This window comes from Lipophrys pholis (assembly GCF_963383615.2).
Source record: "Lipophrys pholis genome assembly, chromosome: 4".
In the NCBI taxonomy this organism is placed as follows: Eukaryota; Metazoa; Chordata; class Actinopteri; order Blenniiformes; family Blenniidae; genus Lipophrys; species Lipophrys pholis.
Genome location: NC_137637.1, coordinates 22,917,992 through 22,937,930, shown reverse-complemented (window position 1 = coordinate 22,937,930; position 19,939 = coordinate 22,917,992). Strand labels below are relative to the sequence as shown.

Below are 19,939 nucleotides of genomic sequence, written 5' to 3'. Positions count from 1 at the left end.
CTCTGCACTTTGCCCGTCATCCGGGACGAAACCGTGGAAAATGCCCGCCGCAGTGATTTGAACCATCAACATCATGATTTGATTTGACATTTGGGCCTGGTAAGCAAAGACGTGTTCAAGTGTGAGGAACGCGTTTGTTTGTCTGGAGTGCGTATATGAAGGGCGGTGGAAGCCGCCAGCTGCAGCAGTGGACGTTTGAAGCCTCAATGTGTGACTCCGACCTCGATGTTTGTCACAAAGAGAGAGGCAATGGTTCGGCCTTGCAGAGGATGATGCCATGTCAGAGGTCCTAACTGTAGACGCTATTTTGTTTGGGCTTCTGGTATTTTCGGGCATTCTGGGAAACATCTTGGTCATCCATGTGGTGAGAAAACACACATTTTGATTTCTAAGTGAGCCTAATGTGTTGGTCAGGATTGACGCCGCCGTGTCTCATTTTCACCCTCAGGTGTTTCAATCGGCTATCCAGAGTCCATCGCGGAGACTTGCTCCCTCCGACACTATTCTGGTGCATCTGTCTTTAGCCAACCTGCTGACCTCACTTTTCCGCACGGTGCCCATTTTTGTGTCGGACCTGGGCTTGGACGTGTCTCTGTCTCCGGGCTGGTGCAGGGTCTTCATGCTGCTGTGGGTGTGGTGGCGAGCTGTGGGCTGCTGGGTGACTCTTGCTCTCAGCGCTTTCCATTGCACCACCCTCAGGCGACAGCACGTGAACTTCGGCCCGCTCGCACTGCAGAAGGAGAGGCGGCGGGTGTGGATCGTCCTCGGTGTGGTGTGGGGGGCGAACCTGGCCTTCTCCGTCCCGGCGCTTGTGTACACCACTCACGTTCATGGCAACGCCACTGTGGAGCTGATGGTGATCAGCTGCACCACCAGGCCTCTGCTCGGCTGCATCTGGGAGTTCCCCTCCAACGAGCAGGGTTCAGCCTTTGCCTCCACGTCACTGGCGCTCAATGAGGTGTTACCGCTGGTGCTGATGGTTTTTACCAACTTGGCCACGTTGCACGCTCTGGCGAAGCACATCCGAGCGGTGACGTCTGCAGGAGAGTCCGGAGGAAACAGCGGGGAGCTGGACAAACACGTGTCTACTGAACGTAAGGCGGCTCACGTCATCATGTCGCTGGTGTCGCTCTTCGTGGTCTGCTGGGCACTGCAGGTCGCGGCGGTGACTTATTATAACCACGATGGGGGGCATCACGCAGAGGGGCTGCTTACTGTTGCACATTTTTCTGCGTCGCTGTTCGTGGGGTTCAGTCCCATGGTGGTGGCTCTCGGACATGGCAAGCTGAGGAAGAAAATCACGAGTATGATACTCGGCTGGACAAAAGTTTTTAAGGGTCACAGTGAGAACACAGGGATGAGGAACAAATCTCCAAAGACTCAAGTCAAGAAGGTAAAGGAACCAGGAGATGAAGGCCACAGAAATGGAAGGAAAAGTTAAAGTGAAAAAATGATGTGAGAAACTTATAATTGCAAATATAGAGAGATCCACCATCCATCTGTTGTAAAGTATTATTCTAACTTTATAGTTCAGATGTTCCCCCCCACCCACCCAACCCACACACACACACACACACACACACACACACACACACACACACACACACACACACACACACACACACACACACACACACACACACACACACACACACACACCGTTTTTTCTCAAGTCGAACAGACCAAGTCGGATTTTCAGAAATGATTAAAATGGAATCAAGCAAACAATTTAGTTTATTAAAATTTTCAAATTACCAATGTTCTTTCTTTGTTTTCCCTGTTTCTTTCATCTGAAATGTAATGTACTAATCAAGGATTTTCCATATCTCACTTGTATTGTTTAGACTTATGGGACCTGTTTGTAGATATATTAATTTTGCAGTAATTCAATCAAGCCTGATCTTTGTTGGGGACAAACAAATAGTCAACTCAGAAATGTAAGGGAATTGAGTAAAACATAAGGTATTAAAAATATAAATTCAAGCACTTTCATCTCTGAGTCGATTCTCCTTTGAGTTAAAAAAGTCAAATGTGTTCAGATATAGGGTCCACATGGTTGTCTTACAGCGTTCATTTTAAAGGTTATTATGAATATATGTACATGAATATAACTAAAATGCTTTACTGACCTATAAAAGAGATTTTGGCCATATGTTTGGTGAACATCTAAATGACCTACTTTAAACTAATAATTTTGAAACATTGAATGAAAACAGCGGGTAAAATACAGAAAAAGACAGAACCATCACTGCCTCCTTTAAGACCTGATTTAAACGGTCAAATCAAATAAATTCACAACATTTAGTTTTTCCACTAAACTCACCATTTAGCTACACGTGTATATATGCAGATTTACAGGAAAGAAAAGAAGAACAGTGTTTCTGCTCAAAGAACCATCCCCCTTTATCCTGCTGTGGGAGGATGGCTGATAGTATCCGCCGCTTCTAAATCAGCTCTGTCAGTGACTGAGTGTAGACTTGACAAAAGAGCGCAGCCGCCGGTGACCCACAGCCAGAACAGCGGGTGACATTGCAATGAAGATAATGTTGGCGAAACGAGCAATGACCAGGAGGAACTCAGCCGAGGTGCCTCGGTTGTAGTTGAAGTAGTTGACGGAGATGATGCTGGTACCCCACGAAGCAATGAAGAGCATTATGAGAGCGAGAATCACCTGGAAAAATCACATCAGGCAACTAATGTGAAATTTACAAACTGAAAGGGAAACAAAAATGCTTCTGAAGCAAATCGTCTGCGTTGTATTGACATGAAACCTCAGGGTTGTTCACGGATACAGAGCTGACGTCGCTCTAAAACTTTCTCACCTTGGCTGCTCGTCTCTCGGCCGGCACGCGCTTTATAACAGGCGCGTCTTGCACTGAACTGCGCACCCTGCCATGGGTGTAGAGCGTGTAGAGGGAGCTCAGGTTCGTGATGGCCATCAGGACGATGGGGATGGTTTCATGTATCACCATGGATGTGGTGGCGTAGGCCAGGCCACTGCGGTTGGAGGGGAAGTTCCACACACAGCCCAGCAGAGGGCGCGTGGTGCTGCTCACGAGCATCAGGGTCTGACAATGGACACAAAACAAAAAAGTATGGTAAGAGGGGGAAGCGTACCCTTTCTCACGAGTTCAGAGAGGTGAATGTTTTTCCTAAAGAGAAATGTCTACTTTTGACACAACCAAACAAATCATATCCAACTAAATACTGTGTGGCGCCTCCTTATGTCCTGATAATATATTTCCTGCAGAATGAAATGCTGCACAAAGTCAGAATTTAATATCAATTATGTTTTATTTTTTTTATTCAAGAGGCAAATACAAGCACCAAAGTCTTTTTGAGCCTTAAGTTGGTTTGAACACAAGGAGATAACTCACTGGGCTCAGTTAAATACATGTATTGAGATTCAACTGTGTTTCTTAGCTGTTCGTATAATTTGTAAAAAAACAAACAAACAACAACCTCAAAATATTTTTGATGACCTTTTGCCCACACATATGCAATTGGCAATCTAAATTAAAAAAATTTCATGTACTGTCACATTTATCACATTTGTTTATTTTTAAACCTACAAAAAAAGTCAATTGATTATTACAAATATCGAATTTGCTTGGTTTTTGGTCAGTTCCACAGTAGTGTTGGCATGGTTGTTTAGCAGCCTATAAGCCTGCAGTGAAATGGATAGTACACACATTTTTCTGAACTATATAGTGTGCAGCCCACCACAGTTGGTGCAAAAGACTCTTCATGACCTTGTGAATTCAATGATGGAAGCGTTTGTAAAATGATGTGTTCTGTGATTTGCCCAAATATAAATTGCACATATTAACGAGTCAAACATGTAAGACTGTAGCTTTCTTTGAAAAAGGACTTAAGTCTGTGGAGCATGGTTGTTTCTCTCACCTCTGTCGTGTTGACATTTCCATTAGTAGAAAATATGTGGGCAGGAATGGAATATAAATAGTTGAGCAGCCAGATGAGAGCCAGAGCCAGCAGGAGGGTCTTGGGAGGACCCCGGGGCCTGTGAACAGTCCCAGCAGTAGGTGCCACACGCCTCAAAGTCTGGAGATGGAACGCACTGAGGAAGAGTGTTGACCACACATTGACCGATCGCAGCCAGACCCAGACTCCCATGAGGAACTGGCACCACTCTTTGGACGAGTACAGCTGTAAAGGAGAATTGATTGGTGCGAATGGACATGCATATTGAAGAAAAGACAACTTTTGACCCAGTGTGTCTTTCCTATCTGCCTACAAATGTCAGAGGATAGATATAAAAAACACAATCTTTTCATGCTAAAGGTTGCTTAAAGAGCATTAGAGGATCATGGTGAAGGGAGAGAGCAGTGTCACTTGAACGTACCTCGAGTCCCATGTCAGAAATGATCAGCAGCGTGTTCCTCATCACGGACACCAGCAGGTTGGACAGTGCCATGTTGATTATGATGATGTCCGAGTTACGGCCTCCTTCGCCATCTATGATTACACCCTTACCAATAACGCAGACCACAGTGGCATTACCCAAAATGCCCATCATCACCAGGATAATGTAAAAGGCAGTTTGTGCAGGGGACACAGAGACACGAAGTCCCATTCCCACAAGCTCTGAGTCATCCGGCTCCACGTTGTCAGCCATCTCAAAGAAATACTACGTCTGTGAAACAATCTTAACTGAATAAACATTTTAGAGCCAGCTCCAACTTCATTTTGAATGGAAATCAGGCGACTACGTCTCGCTTTTGTTTTTTCGGCAATGCTGCCGACATGCTGAACAATAGACGGTCGACTATAGTTATGAATTATTTTATTCCTCTTAATCACTCCTTCATAGGACCAGTGGAGGAAGATGATCCAGTCTGTGGCATCGCTGTCAAAAACCGACTCGTCTCTCCTGTGTTCTAGTGAGACGATCAGTGCTGTAGCCACAGAAAGCCACAAAGCTCTACAATGTTCTGTTCTCTAGGGAGCTTCAGGAGCACATTAATGAAACACAAGAGAATAATCAGCTTTCCTACTTCAAATGTGCTTCCCTTGCAACTTTGGCCTCTAACTAAGAAGAGCACGAGGGCTTTTTGTAAGGTGAACTTGCTTGTTGATGGACTTTCACTTTTCACTTTATCACACTAGAGCTGTTTACTGTACTCATGTTTCAGTAAACATTTGATATTTAAACCTCACTCAAACAGTATGTATGTATGTATGTATGTATGTATGTATGTATGTATGTATGTATGTATGTATGTATGTATGTATGTATGTATGTATGTATGTATGTGTATGAAAACTGAGTTTTGCTGTGCAAGTTCTACCAATCAGTCAAAACCAAATGCTTAAAATTTAGATTTTATTTTATCTTGATTGTCTCAATTCATTTATTTATTTAATTGGAATAATTAGGATATTTTCACTGGCCTGGCTGTTTTATTCAGAGGCTTTAATTATACTTTGTCTGTCATTCTGTGATCAGAGGTAGATCGCTTGCAATTCCTCTCTGATTTAAATCACACTGAGAAAATAAGTCTAACAACGTTGTGAATATATTTACTTATTTCATCTCTCAATTTTTTTTTGTTTTTTAATGTTGATTGTGATAACAAAGAATCAGTTGTCATTTATTCATTTTTAATTTGTTCGACAATGGTTTCAGATAAGATCCTGAATCGTTCAAATATTTCAACAAAAATCCTTGGGGTGTATTTACCTTGATATATGGCTGTATGTTTGCATACGTGTGCGTGAGCCATTAGGACCTGTTTAAGTTCAGATGTGCACACTCTTGAGAAATGATCAGGTTCAATTCACAATGTTGTTAAGCTAAGTAAGCTGTTTTCTGGGGCCTTTTGAGATGAGAAAACTACTTTCCTAAATGATTAAGAGGCATTAAAATGTACTTATATCAGACATTTACAATTGGCCTCTGTGGGCAACATGTGGTCCACATTCCCTTTGTATGTGGTTCTTAAGACAATAAATGGACTTCACATACAGCCTTGTGCTTACTCACCATTCACAAACCAAAGTGCAGTAACACTGCAAGAGTGAGGGACATCAGTCAAATTAGGACATATTACCACATATGACTACAACTCTAAATATTTGAAACTATAATGTGCTCAAAAATGATTGAATATGAGGTTCAGTGATATATGAGAAAAAAATGCATGTATGTGCAAGGTTACTGCTGTGAAGTTTTATTTTCGTGCTCAATAGAAAAATCCTTCTGTCATTTGAATTCTGCAATCGGTCCTTCTCGTCTGGACCTGATTGAAAGGCTGTTTCATTACTGGGTCGGGGAAATGCTCCTGTATGACAAAGGCCTTTAATGCACCTCCAGTCATATCAAACGAATGACGTGTGGGGTTGTGCTTTTCATTTACAGAATGTGATGACTGCCAACAGCCACTAGATGGCTCTACAAGCAATCTAATAGTAGACCACAGAGACGAACAACGCTTTGGTTTTTGTTTATTCAACTGTCTCTTAACATTGCTCATGTACTCTTCATATATATATATATATATATATATGAAGAAAAATACACATACATTTTGTCTATAGCAACATTTCAGTAGACAGACATAAATTCAGTAGCAAAACATACAACATAAGTAAGTAAAATACTTTATACCAACAATGCATATTGGGAAGCTGAGCTGGATAAACTTTAAATACCTAAACACAGGACAGCACCAGACTACTGACACATTCCAAAATTAAATCTATTTTGAACGGTCAATAACATAAATACAATCTTGAACTATGTGCTTTACTGAAACATGAGAGGGGTTTCTATTTGACTGTAACTAGCGAGAGCAATGGTTGAAGACAATCTGTCCAACCAGATAACTTCTCTGGCTCAGTCTTGATCAGACCATGTGAAACTATCTCATTAATAATTTAGAAAATTAATGAAAATGAAAATATTCGCCTGCATACTGATCTGTCATTCTGATGCACTTGTGTTATATGGCTGGTTCCAACATGTTCTTGTGATGCAATCCTTTACTGGACGGCAAATGCCTGCACTGTAATACTCATGTATCTGAACAGCGTGCAGTTTTCTTTATTGCTTGTAAAAAAGAAATGCTCATCAAACAGCTGATGGCGCAGTCTTTGATTAAGTTGGATTCAAGGCTTTTTCAGCTTCAAGCAATTATTATTCATTTATCAACACTCTTGTAAGTACTATGGTGGGTAGAAAATACATTTGTGCTTGTCTTGACTGCACATATTTCCCTGGCATTGTAACCAAATCTCTATCCAAAGCACAGACAGTAACCTTTGTTCATAAATCAAGTGATTTGCAGGGTTTGGATACAACTATTAAAAGAACTGTGAGTCTCTATGCTTCATTGATATGCTCAAACAAATGTGCAGTGCTGTGGCGGACAGCATTTGCTCAAAGATGGCAATGTATTTTCTATATTCCAGCCTAAAGGATAGCTGTGCTTCCCAGCTGATGTAGTTAGAGGGGTCATTGGTGGTCAAGTGTCATAAAAATCCCATTCCCCAAAAATAAAAACTGTAGTCCAGTGAACAAAGTTTAGACTACAGACTGTAACTTTAAATGTCATATGAGACTGTTTAAATAGTGAGACAGCAGACGTATGGGACTTGTAGCCCAGGAGACTATTAAACCCCATGAAAAAGTCAGCGATGTGAGGCAGTAAAGTTTGCAGCCTAGCCAAGCCAAGCTGACCCTGTTGGTGTTTCATCCAAACCAAAACCAACTTGTCAGTACTTTAGACAAAACCGGCAGTTTTGATAAGAACACGTTATTCTATTGTGAAAGAAACGCATAGAAAAAAATTAAGTGATCTTTCTTTGAGATTCTTGTTTCCATTAGCCATCCACACAAACACAAACACAAACACAAAGTCACTCCTACAGGCTCCTTCATGTTTTCTGACTGTGTTTTCTGTCCACATACACAGAAAACATGCAAACTTCCCACAGACCGGCTGATAATGAACAGTGGATAATCTTGTCATGACTCAACTGTAAAAGCCACTACTGTTTCCACAACCCTCCAGTGCTATTTATGTTTTATATTATGATTCCTACATTAAATTGAAAGCATGGGTATTCGTTTCAGAAGCAGCGACTAAAATAGGCTCCTGCAGATTTGAAGTCCGGTCCACGTTCCCTCCCACTCATTTCACTCTGCCATTGAAAAGCACCAGTCACTTTTACCTCTGCAGAGGTTACTGGCTCCACTCTACTGCTGCTTTCCCCTGCTGCTGAAACAAGCTATCAAACCCCCGGCTGCCTCCCAGTCTTTGAGAAGAGACTAATGCGTCGGCTCCACAGCGAATGTCCACGCAATGGATGACCTAAGATGATGAATCAAAGAAAAACAAATCGTTGCTCTTGAATTCACACAGGAAACACTCAAATTGAACCCTAAGACACATTGAGTCAGGTGATCTTTGCTTGTGTTGTATGAACTCTCAAATCTGTTCATGATGCTATTCAGAAGTAGTTTTCATGGGAATTGGGGCGACAGATTTGTTTGGGGAGAGAAACAAAGATTTATATTAAAACAAAGTTTTAGATAGGTTGAGTTGCATCATCAAACCTTTTCTTGGACTAATTTTCAATTGACTGTTTGACTGAAGAAACAATAGTCCAGCACTTTAAATGCTTGTTTTCTCCCGTTTTATTGCTCCGGCTGCTTGTTTGTCACCGTCTCCGGTTGTTAACCCCACTGGCTAATTTCTGTCAGAGAAGTGTTAAATTACACTTCCTCTTAAGAAGTAAACTTGTGATCTGTGAGAGTATTCGTAGACATTTGGAAATCAACTGCTTGATAGCAATAATCTCAATCAACCTCTGAGAGTGTGAGCGGTGCAGCACAAGCCATCGCCACGCCCTGAGCTGTAGACAGGTGACACACACACTCGACTGCTTGGCGCGAGGTGGGTGAGGCGTGTTGAACGTGCGCTGGGAGGAAGGTAGACGGAGGACGTAGATGGATTCGAGTTGGGGTTTCTTCTCTCCCAGGTGACCCAGAAGCCTTTCAAGCCGCCCTGATTGGCTTCCCATGTTACTTGCACCTCCTCCGCCTCCTGTTGCTCAACGGGGGCCAACTGAAGGTCAGCCAAGGGAGGTAGAGCTGTTCCAGAAAAAACAAAAACAAAACAAAAAAAACCCACATGAGGGCAAGAGAAAACAATTGAATCTGCCCAGTTAAGTGAAGATGCTACTGCGTCAACAAGTGGTAATGATTCAGAACAATTCTCCAAAGTGACGACCGCTAAATGTCAGCTTTCAATAAAAAGAGACAAACGGTGCCCGTGCAAAGCTTTTACCCAACACAAATGAATTACCTGGAAGGAACAAAAGAACAAAGACACAAAGTGAAATATGTACAGGGAGACACAGGGCCATCATCAGTCTGACGGCGTACCTTCCTGAGTGCACGCCCTCACAGACATGGCTCTTTCCTTTCCGTCCACGTGCAGAGCGCTGACAGTCACCAGGTACTCAGTGCCTGGCTTCAGGCCGCTCAGCAAGGTGGAGGATTGTCGGCTGTGTAAGGTCACAGTGCTAACGGGTCCACTGGGTATAGCTCCATACTCCACTATGTACTTCTGTACCCGTGTCGGCTGCAGGGGTCCCCAGCTCACACGGATCTGACCGGGGCCCGATCCAGACACGGAGACCTCTGCTGGGCTTAAAACGTCTGACGGGAGCACAGAAATGGAACAGGGGCGAGAAGTTTGCTTACATTTACATTTACGTTTAATAGTACTTTAAACACTCTGACTGAATGAAACCCTGTCCAGGATGTCCAGTGTTCTCATAGTCCGCAGTACATTTCAAAGAGAAAGTACTTGCTAGTACATTTGTCTATAGGCAAGCTACAATTCAAGTCTGGATTTGTCAGAATGAATGATATCTCAAGCTTTTAAATACACATCAAGATTAAAGTTATATTAGATTTGTGGATTCAAAACCTTTTGAACTTCTAACATAGTTTCATTTGAATACATGCTCAAATGCTTAAATATTTGACAAAATTCAAACCATTGCAGGACAAACAAAAAATGGTTGAAGATGTTTTTATTTTATCTTCATTCAAAGTGTATCTATGAAGAAGACAAAAACTGTGAAAAAGAACTGACAAAATAGATTGAAGCTCCCAACAGGACACTACCCGCTTTTATTTTCTTCATTTCCTTTTCTTTATTTATATATTTACTTATTTACTTACCCTTTTTTCTGTTTGTTTTGCTTTGTTTTTAATATATCCTATTTTTGTCCAGATTAAGTTAACCCTCAACTACATTTGTAAGATGATATACTGTCCTGTTTTTTTTTTTTCTGTTTGTCTTGGAAAACAAAAATTTGAAAAATCAATAAAAAAAGATAAATAAATAAATAAAAAAGCTTGTGAACCTCAGACTGGCTCTTTAAGTGATTCAAGCCTGTCTTACCAGACTATTTTAATACATTTTTTTTTTTTAATTTATTATATTTAATCATTTAATTTAATAAACGAATCAATACAATCATAAAAAAGCACATTAAATATATATATATATCTCATGATTCACTCTACTGCCCCACTATGGAAGAACTTATCAGATGATTGGACAATACTTCAATTTGGTTCAGGCAAAAGACATGAATACTCCTACCTCCAGAGTGCTTTTGACTGCTATGCAGTTGTATGAATCAATGTTTGTGTTATTGCAAACTGTAAATTAGCAGGCGGCCTCGGTGTGGCAGGAAATGGCTCCTAAATAGGATTATGGTTTAGATAGAAGAAAATCAAGAAACCTCCTAATTAGTGCTCAGACTGCTGAGTGTTCTGGTTTGCAGTTTTTATCCTACAAGAACCCTGAAGATATGAAATGTGATGATGATTGAGCTAACTTCATCTGAAAAATGACTAAGCACTGGAAAGCAGGCATTTAGGTGATTTAAAATGAAAACCACTTTAACAAAAAGAGAAATACCCTGAATTTGTTGTTACCTGGAAGCGTGGTGAAATTGACGGAGAGCGTGTTGAACAAGCCCTGGTTGGACTCCGGACGGAGGGAGGCCGTGTAGGTAGTTTCGGGCTGCAGGTTGGTGAGCTCTGTTTTTCTGGATTGGCCCGATAAAGTGCGTCTCATCGCGGGGTTGGTTGTCCTTATGGGTTTGTACCAAAATTCATAGTAACCACTGTCTGCATCCAGAACAGGGTGCCACTGCAGCACTGCACTGTGGGAAGTCAGGTGAACCACGCGCAGCAGCTCAGCACAAATGAATTCTACACGAGAAAAATGGGGGAGAAAAAAAAAGAAGAGGAGAGTCAATTATAGAATATAAAACTCAATGTGACTAATAATAATGCTGGAATTTGAAACACACACATACTGATGATAGCCTCCCGGAGGTCGTGTGTGATGATGTTGATGTTTTCTATGTCCACAGAGTACAGGTGGGACTCCAGAGGCGGCGTCACCGCACGCTGCAACACTTTATAGTTGGCATGCACTGTGGACACAGCCAAGACCGACACGCCCTGCTCCTTCAGCTCGGACATGGGCTCGTCTACGTCTCCAGGCTGCACTCCGTCCGTCAGCCACAGCAGCACCTTTGGGACCTGCTCCTTGTTGACGAGGAGCTCCTGGGCGAGCCTGAGCGCAGCCTTGGTGTTGGTGTCGCCCTGCAGCTGGCTGACGCGCTGCATGGCTTTCTGCAGACTCTCCTGGCTGTCGTGGACGTCCAGGCCGAACTCCAGGTGAGGGTTTGTGCCCACCTGGAGAAGCCCCACCCTGACATGGCCACGGCCAAGTGAAAAAGGGTGCACCAGCTCGGCAGTGAAGAGCAGCAGTTGTGAATACTCGTAGTTCGCTATACTCCCTGAAGAGTCGAGCAACACGAGGATGTCTCCTTCGCAGCCACTCAGCCCTGAGAACGACAACAGATGCTAGTAATTCATTTATTGTGAGAGTTTGATCCTCAGCATCGTTCTTTTCAGTATGATACCACTTTCCTATCTGCCATACTGGACTTTTATAATCACAAATGCAGCAGAAAAAATTGCATTACAGGTTAACATTTATTAGTCTGACTGATACTTTTGTCCAAATCACTTAGTTGTGTGATTAAAAACAAAGTTTCGGGATGTCATTCAGGACAGTCAACATATGTGGAAAAAAATAGTCTTTCTATTTGAGGTTTGTTTATGTGATTCAGATGAACAAAACTCTTTGAGTCATTATTTTTGTTGTTGTAATTTTCAATCATTAATAATGTCTTGTATTTTCAGCGACAGGGCAGAGAACATTTTGGCAGCTTTGTAGAAATTGGCACGACATATTTTCTCAAAACAAATCATAGATTTACGAACTGATGATAACTAACAGAAGCACCTGAGATTAAGTATCGACATTCAGACAGCAGACAGGTTTTTTTAAAAGACAAGCTTAAAGTTTCTAAAGGGTCGATAATACCTCACAGGTGCTGTCCATACTGGCCGATCATATTTTCATTGATAGTGAGACATTGTTCATGATGCAGTTAGTTCAGGATTGGTGAACAAGAGGTTTAAAACAATTCTGCCCTGATCTGTGCTTGACAAGAGTAACAAGTAAAAAGCTCATTACATCACCATACCCTATACTGACATAACTATCTAGTGAAGTGACTATTTGTCACATTATTTCACCAGTTACAGACTGTCTGAGTGTGAACCACCGCAATAAAGCTCCCAGTTACAAAAAGAACAAAGCAAAACTGTCAGCCTGAAGATATTGAAGTTTCACAATAGCACACATAAATATTATTGTATGGGCTCTTTACTACTAGGTGAAAACTTGCTAACATGTTTTAAATGAAACTTTACCACCGAACACCAAGTGTTCACAATCTTTCAGGAAGGCTGATTGTTTTATCACATTGGAACATAAAAAAATAATTATCTCCAAGCTATCATTTTTCATTACATTAAGCTGAGAAAGATGGAAATGATGCCAAACACAAAGTGTTGGATAATGGTAAACTCCCACTGAGTTGTAAAAAGGTCACCAATGACTGCATAGAACTAATTTCACGTGAACTCAATAAGTAGTACATAATGTATTTTATCTTTTAGTTATTTTAGGAACACCATCTTCCACAATCTATCCACAATTAATCTTGATTTAAAGTTGCTTTACCATCCTCTCTTTTGGTCATCAAATTTATGCAAGCTTTTAATCATCTTTTTTTTTTTTAAGGTGACATTTTCATAAAGTGTGGTGACTTATAAGGAGCTGCTGCAATCTCGAAAATATTGCAAATGTTTGGCAGTGATGAATCATCCCATCGTGACTACATTAATAACACAGTGATATAAAAAGTGCCATTGATTCAAAGTATCGTTGGCAGGGCTGATATTATTGTCACCGGTGCAGTTACCGTCCTTGGGGAGGTATTAATATAAAGGATGACATGCAATAACAGGTATATGAGCTGTCGTGTGCATAACTGACACCAATCTGCTCCTACTGTATCAACATGTGTCAGAAAATACTGCGCTGAGATCATTTTAAATGACGAAGCAGCGGGGGATTTATGATAGCACGGCACCAGGAGGATGGGTCATGGGAGTCGATTTATCATATGAAACACTTTGAATAAATCAGCGAGAATTGAAGTAGAGCCAGCAATAACAAACAGGGAGCAGATCTTATTTCTTTAGGATACCATCATCTGAAAGAATGGACGCACAGTGTTCTCTCTTTTTTTTTTTTTTCCTTCTCTCTTATCGTCGTTTCCAAGAAGCCATCACACTCCATTTTGTCATGAAAAACTTGTATGATTGGAAATGTCTGAAATGAAACAATCAGTCCTTCTTACATGCTCCATCCAGCGCAGTTCCAATAAATCTGGTGAGTTACTATCTGTTCCTCCTGGAAATCCCTATGTGTTCCCCGCGTGTGACGTTTGACACATCTGTGCCTGTAGATCATGAGAAACTGACCTACATCCTTAAAAAATCGACGTGGGCTCTTATTTATTAACATTAAGCTTTTGTGCTATGCAGGAAGGCCTTTAACGCACAGTCGTGATTTCCCCCTGCACACATCTGTTTTATTAGTGTCGTCTCCAAATCACTCACATGCCCGTCTCTCACATATAGCGTCACAAACAAATTCTGATAATTCTACTGTAGCAATGGTTCATTAGCATAACACTGTCAGAGAGAGGGGGGGATGAAACAGTGGGGGAAATAAACAGGAGAGCAGGAAATGAGGGAGAAAAGCACAATTAAAAACGGAGGCACGCAAACACTGATTGAGATTAGGGGAGGGGTGGACTCCACAGGGCCTCCTTCCTGCTTCAACAAGGTGAAACATCTGTGAAAATACAGGAAGACAGAGGAGAGGAGACAGAAAGGCAGAGCAGAAACAAGAGAAAACGATGAGAGGGAGGTGGTTTAGGCAGAGTTGTTGATGCAGATGAGTGGGATTGTTCTATCTTTGCATTCCTCAAAGGAAAATTGTGTGAATGTGTAAACATGTGTGAGAGATCTGAGCATAGTACCTGTCATTCAGTTTGCTTCAAGCTCTACCTTGTCATATACTGCAGGGCAATACAGGGCGGATGAATGAAAGGAATGTTGATGACTCCTGGGAGGTTTACAAATGCACCATCCACTGATGCAGGTGCACCAACATTATTCAGCCAAAGATTCTATCGGAACGACAGGAAGTCATTCTAAACTCGTTATAATCTCAAATATTCTCCACATAAACTGTAAGTTGCTCTGCTGCCACCGCCGCTACCATGTACAGATTTACAGCAGAAAACAGACACCGAATTAAAAGACATTCCTCTCATTCCATTGAGGGCTTTTTCCGGGATCTCTAACATGCTGATAAGTTAAAATATTTACTTTTAATTAGCTCTGGCCTTCTGAAGCAACCTCTGTGTCCGCTACGTCAAAGACATCGAGAACAAAGCCTCTACTGTCCTAAAATACAGGGATATAAAACTCACTGGGAGACAGTATTTGGAGAGGTAACTGAAGTACTGTTAAATACCCAGCCTCATATTTCCTTTTTTATAAGATTTTACCACCAGTAGCTGCTCCTCGAAACACGCTAAGCTACAAAGTGTAGATTGAGAACGAGTGCGTCATTCACTCATGGACATTTTCCTATTATTTGGATGCAACATCTTAAACCTTCTTGCCAAGAGTTAGAAGAGAAGATTAGTAGCACCCGTCGCTTGACAGTAAATGCAAAGTTAGTGCCAACAGCCGAGAGGCAGAGAGACAGTCGTTGTTCTGTCAAAACAAACCGTGTGTCTCTCTTTAAATGTCACTAACAGTTTGTTGTTAACATTTCAACTCAGACACGAGGAGTAAAATGATTGTCAATGATTTTGCAGTCCTTCTTTTCGTCATCTAGAAAGGTGATAAATGGTTCCCAGATTGCCCAAAACTTTTTTTTTTTTTCCATCCCAATTTGCTGAAAGCATTTCGGTAACCCATTCCCTCAAAATTTGTCTCTTAGCTATTATCATGCCCAATGCCAGTGATCCCTGTGCAGGTGTGGAGAGGCCATTACTGAACAGGGAGCAGCCAAAGATTGAAAGCTTTTCATCTGGTCGTAGGCCTGAGCATAAAAGTAAAATGTTTTAGTCCAGAATCCAGCTCGTAAAAGAGAACCCTAGAAAGCACACAGTGAATTGACCTCCATGCCTGAGATCCTTTGAGCCGTCCAGGTTTTTCTCACACTTCAAATAGTTTTTGCCTTAATTTTAAAAGAAGGTTATTAATTTGGCTGCCAAGGATGCAGCTGTATTCATATTAAACTTCAAACTTTTTCTCTAATTTGCTGATTTAAAAACTTTGCATTTTGACTCTATTGAGGGGAGAGTATTTTCTATTTCAGATTGATGCCTTTGTCTTTCTTTTGTCGCGGCAGCACCCCTTGCTGGGTTTACATGACGTCTCAGGAAGCACGCCGCCTGGCCGTCACTTCTGGGGTGTAGTCCGGAATAATCAGGACCTTACTCCCGTTATATTCCATAGGTCGCATCCTACTGTGTCACAAAATGTTAAGTCTTTATCCTGAAAGTGGCGGATGTGTGCCAGAATGGTGTTCTGGAGTCAGCAGCGTTAGTTAGTGTTTTAGATGGTTGGAATTTACGATCCAGAGAGAAAAAGTCAACATGTTCACAATATGAGTTAATATGGTGAAAATGTTTGTTTTAAACTCATATTAAAATCCTACCTTCAATATATACCAAGTGGTTTCACAACCCAACCCTAACCAAACAGTTTGACCACATTACCATCATGTTTATTTATGATATCGGGAAAACAGAGGTTGTGTTTGATGCTGCTGGTTCTCAACAAAAATGTTAGTATGTCGGCCACATATTATACACTTGTCATGAAATTCCACACAGCAATATTTCTGATTACCTTTGAGGTGGACAGTTATGATAGGTAGAGTTCGGTTTGCAGTTCCTGTTGCTCTCCATTGTTTTTTGTCCTTAAATAAACCGAACTAAGTTAAGCACTAACGAGCCAAACCAAAGAACAGTGAAAGCTGATGCACTGACCCCGAGTAAAGTTGTAATGTAAATCAGTTGGGATCACTTCAATTCACATATTGCCTGTCTTCATTATCCTGCATGAAGTATGTTTAATATATGAAGTTATAATAAGATGTGTCAAATGGATATATGGAGGCCCCAGTGCTGCGGCTTTGGGCAGCCCACGTATCAACACACCTTTGTGTACTTTACTTTTGTCTATTGTCAGGAATGCGTGCAAAAGTATTTATTTTTCTGTTGACGTTTCACTTTACTTCCTCCATCTGAACACAAATATCTGTGGTGATGTAAGAACAATGAGCAGGGTGGGGTGGTTATTGGATGGATCCTGATGCTGGGTTTTTGGATCATGACCTTTACAAGAGTTTAGGAGTGAGGATATTGAAAACAAGCAGCTTCTCTCTCTTCTCCCGGTGAAAGGCAGTTTAGGAAGATGTGGGATACGTTCAGCTGGACTCAGGCAGCTGAAATGTTTCTGAGCTCAGAATTTCACAGTTTAGTTCCATATGTTTCTACAGCCTGGTCGAGATCCAATTTGTCTTCAATACTTAGAATGGTGTCCTAGTATGGTAAATGTGATATTTACTATAGCTTGTGACATTAAGGAGACTAATTATTGTTTCCCTGGATATAACATGAACCTTCCCACCACCAGAGTTACAGCTGCCTGGACCTTTAGCCCACAAAATTAAAAAACAAACAATAACGAACAAACAAACAAAAAGAAACGGTCAGCTGCAGTGATAAAGTAATCTCTAATACAAAGGTAGTGACAAGTTAAAAATGAAAGAACATTAGATAAATAAATGAGTAATACAGACAGTGTTCAAATAATTTGATTATTATTAAAACACAAAGCTTCATCGTTTGTGAGGATGTATTGCAGACCACAGTAAACGTTGCATTGAGGGAGGATCATTGCAGAAATGTTTGTCTATCACTTATAACGTGAAGGCCTCTAATAGTTCTGAGGCAACTGTCAACTATTGCTCAGTGAAATATGTACACTTTAATTACACACTCTGACATAAAAACTCAATTTTTGTCATGTGTTTAAGAACCTTTGTTCACTTTGTAGACAGGATAAGTTGCATCCCCTCTACAGTTAAAATAATAAGCACAAATGGAGAAAAGTGAACTGGGGGGAATTAATTTCCTCCGATCTCCAGCGAATTACATCCTGGATGAATAAATGGTTATTACTGGTTACATTTGGTTCATAAAGTAATCATGTTTAGTTAGTTACAAATGGTGATGGTGACCTGTCCAGTGATGCCTGCCTGGATGGATGGATGGATGGATGGATGGATGGATGGATGGATGGATGGATGGATGGATGGATGGATGGATGGGTTGGTAGAAATTGCATTTGAACTTTTGAACGTTTTTGTTTGTTAGTGCTGGAGACAACATCAGATGAAGGCATGATGAATCCTGACCAGGTCATCCATCCAGCACTATAAAAACACATTTACACCAACAGGCATTATAGAAGATTAAGCTCAAAAGAATATTTGATGGACTTTGGGAAGAAACCCCTATGCAATTACCTGTAAAGGATCAATAAAGTGCTATTCTATTCCATGCACAGGAAAAACATGCAATAAAGATCCTGTCCTGACTTGAACCCATGGCCCTCTCATGAGAGTGCTAACCACTATCATGATAAATGGAAGTATGTCTTTTCACTAGATCATATCATGACATCAGATGATTGAAAAATCCTCATGTCTACCAAATGAGGTAAAAAGATATTTAGTACGAGTTTAGATGCTCATGAAGTCTAAGAAAGCTGTATCGTATTTTGAAAATATGCTTTAAAGATTTTGCCCAGTGAAGAGAAACAAAAACATCAGGGATTATCAACAGTGTGTTCTTCATGTAGTAACAGAGAGCAGTAACGATTTACAGTCATTATCAATATTGCAGATAATTATACTGACTGGATCATAAACTGCAACCACACGAAACGACGCACCCTCCATGCACTATGGAATTAAACGCAATAAAACACTGTTGAGCTGTAAATCAGCACACAACTGTCTATGTGACTACTTGTTCAAACCACAAAGCATGTGGAAATGATCCAGACAGACTGCACTAGTTGCACGTTTCACTCTGCCCAGTCTTTGAATACCCTTTAGGCACAACGAGGAAGAAAAATAAGTTTTTAAAATTAATTTATTTGCAATTTTCTAAGAAGTTGAGTATTTGTTCTTGATTACTTAGATTAATCTTTATGGCCAAAAATGGTTTCCCTTATCTGAATTCCTAACAACTGACACTAGTATTGTGTCTGTGTTTCTTATTTCTTACCTTCTCTATTTACTCACCTGTGGCAGGTACAATGATTTGCGCGTAGCACCGCTGCAGCGCCGCCCAGACAAAAACACGGAGGAAGAAAAACTCCTTCATCCTCTCCAAGCCACTTTTAAAGTCATGAATCGGATTTGAAACAGCACACACGTTCAGAATAATCCGCACCGGGACTTTTCCCACCGGTTCCCATCGCTCAGCTCGTTCTCACAAATGGTCCATTCCAGCAAAAGGCGCAGCTCCGTCCAGAAGACTTTTCCTTTGCGCACACCTGCGTCATGCGTCCTCTACACCCCAGCGCTGCTGCGCGCTGTGATAATTTCTGCTGGCACTCTGAAAAGCTTCATGCCTGAGCACGATCCACTTTGTGATCTGGATCTTGAAGCTCCAGCTGCAGAGTCTTGGAAAAAAAAAAAACTTTTTTTACAGGACTTGATTTGACTCTTAATCATCGGGACAGAGGCTTTTGGGGTGTTTTCCCGCCTCCCCCCTCTGGACTGTGATCTCCCCAGTCCAAAGGTAATCACCTTTATTTGTAGAAACTGATACACCAAATCGGCACCATGGTGAAACCCTGATTGTCCCAGAGGAGCCCAGAGAATCTCATCATGAGCATGCCAGAATTCAATGCTGTAGCTGCAAGACAAATGACCTCATCTGTTTCCCCCCGCATCTAATGGCCTGCTGTTGGATTTGAGCTCCACTTTCACAGGGAACAACCCTTGAACTCAAAGTATCCCCCAAACCCAGAGCTTAAACCCCCAAAACTCAACCTCCCTTTTGGACAAAAGAGGCAAGACAGGCATTTTGGATCAGGCACCCGCAAAGAAATTCAAGAAGCCTCCAATAGACAGGATTACAATAAATACCACAGCTGACACTCACCAGACATAACTTGGATCAAGTACAGGCTACTCACAGTGTGTGTGTGTGTGTGTGTGTGTGTGTGTGTGTGTGTGTGTGTGTGTGTGTGTGTGTGTGTGTGTGTGTGTGTGTGTGTGTGTGTGTGTGTGTGTGTGTGTGTGTGCGTGTGTGAGATAAAGATAAAAGGCTAAACAAATGGACCACATTGACA

At 41.4% G+C, this 19,939-nt stretch overlaps 3 protein-coding genes across 3 annotated transcripts; 1 reads left to right on the top strand and 2 right to left on the bottom strand.

Annotated features, from left to right (window-relative positions):
• Positions 1 to 277: 277 nt before the first annotated feature.
• On the top strand, positions 278 to 1,441 carry ora4 (olfactory receptor class A related 4; the record flags this gene model as incomplete). Its single annotated transcript, XM_080461131.1, has 2 exons — positions 278 to 364; positions 449 to 1,441. 2 exons carry the CDS (start codon positions 278 to 280, stop codon positions 1,439 to 1,441), a joined length of 1,080 nt encoding a protein of 359 aa, XP_080317257.1.
• Positions 1,442 to 2,458: 1,017 nt separating this feature from the next.
• Positions 2,459 to 4,636, bottom strand: LOC308108300 (olfactory receptor class A-like protein 4; the record flags this gene model as incomplete). The annotated part of the gene is made up of 4 exons (XM_080461130.1): positions 2,459 to 2,671; positions 2,823 to 3,068; positions 3,904 to 4,167; positions 4,364 to 4,636. The coding sequence occupies 4 exons, from the start codon at positions 4,634 to 4,636 to the stop codon at positions 2,459 to 2,461; spliced, it is 996 nt and encodes a 331-aa protein (XP_080317256.1).
• A 1,813-nt stretch (positions 4,637 to 6,449) lies between these two features.
• On the bottom strand, positions 6,450 to 19,178 carry LOC308108942 (von Willebrand factor A domain-containing protein 1-like). The gene is made up of 5 exons (XM_080462273.1): positions 18,882 to 19,178; positions 11,368 to 11,904; positions 10,982 to 11,260; positions 9,410 to 9,685; positions 6,450 to 9,115 (listed from the first exon to the last, which is right to left on the bottom strand). The coding sequence occupies exons 1-5, from the start codon at positions 18,961 to 18,963 to the stop codon at positions 8,826 to 8,828; spliced, it is 1,464 nt and encodes a 487-aa protein (XP_080318399.1). The 5' UTR covers positions 18,964 to 19,178; the 3' UTR covers positions 6,450 to 8,825.
• Positions 19,179 to 19,939: the final 761 nt, after the last annotated feature.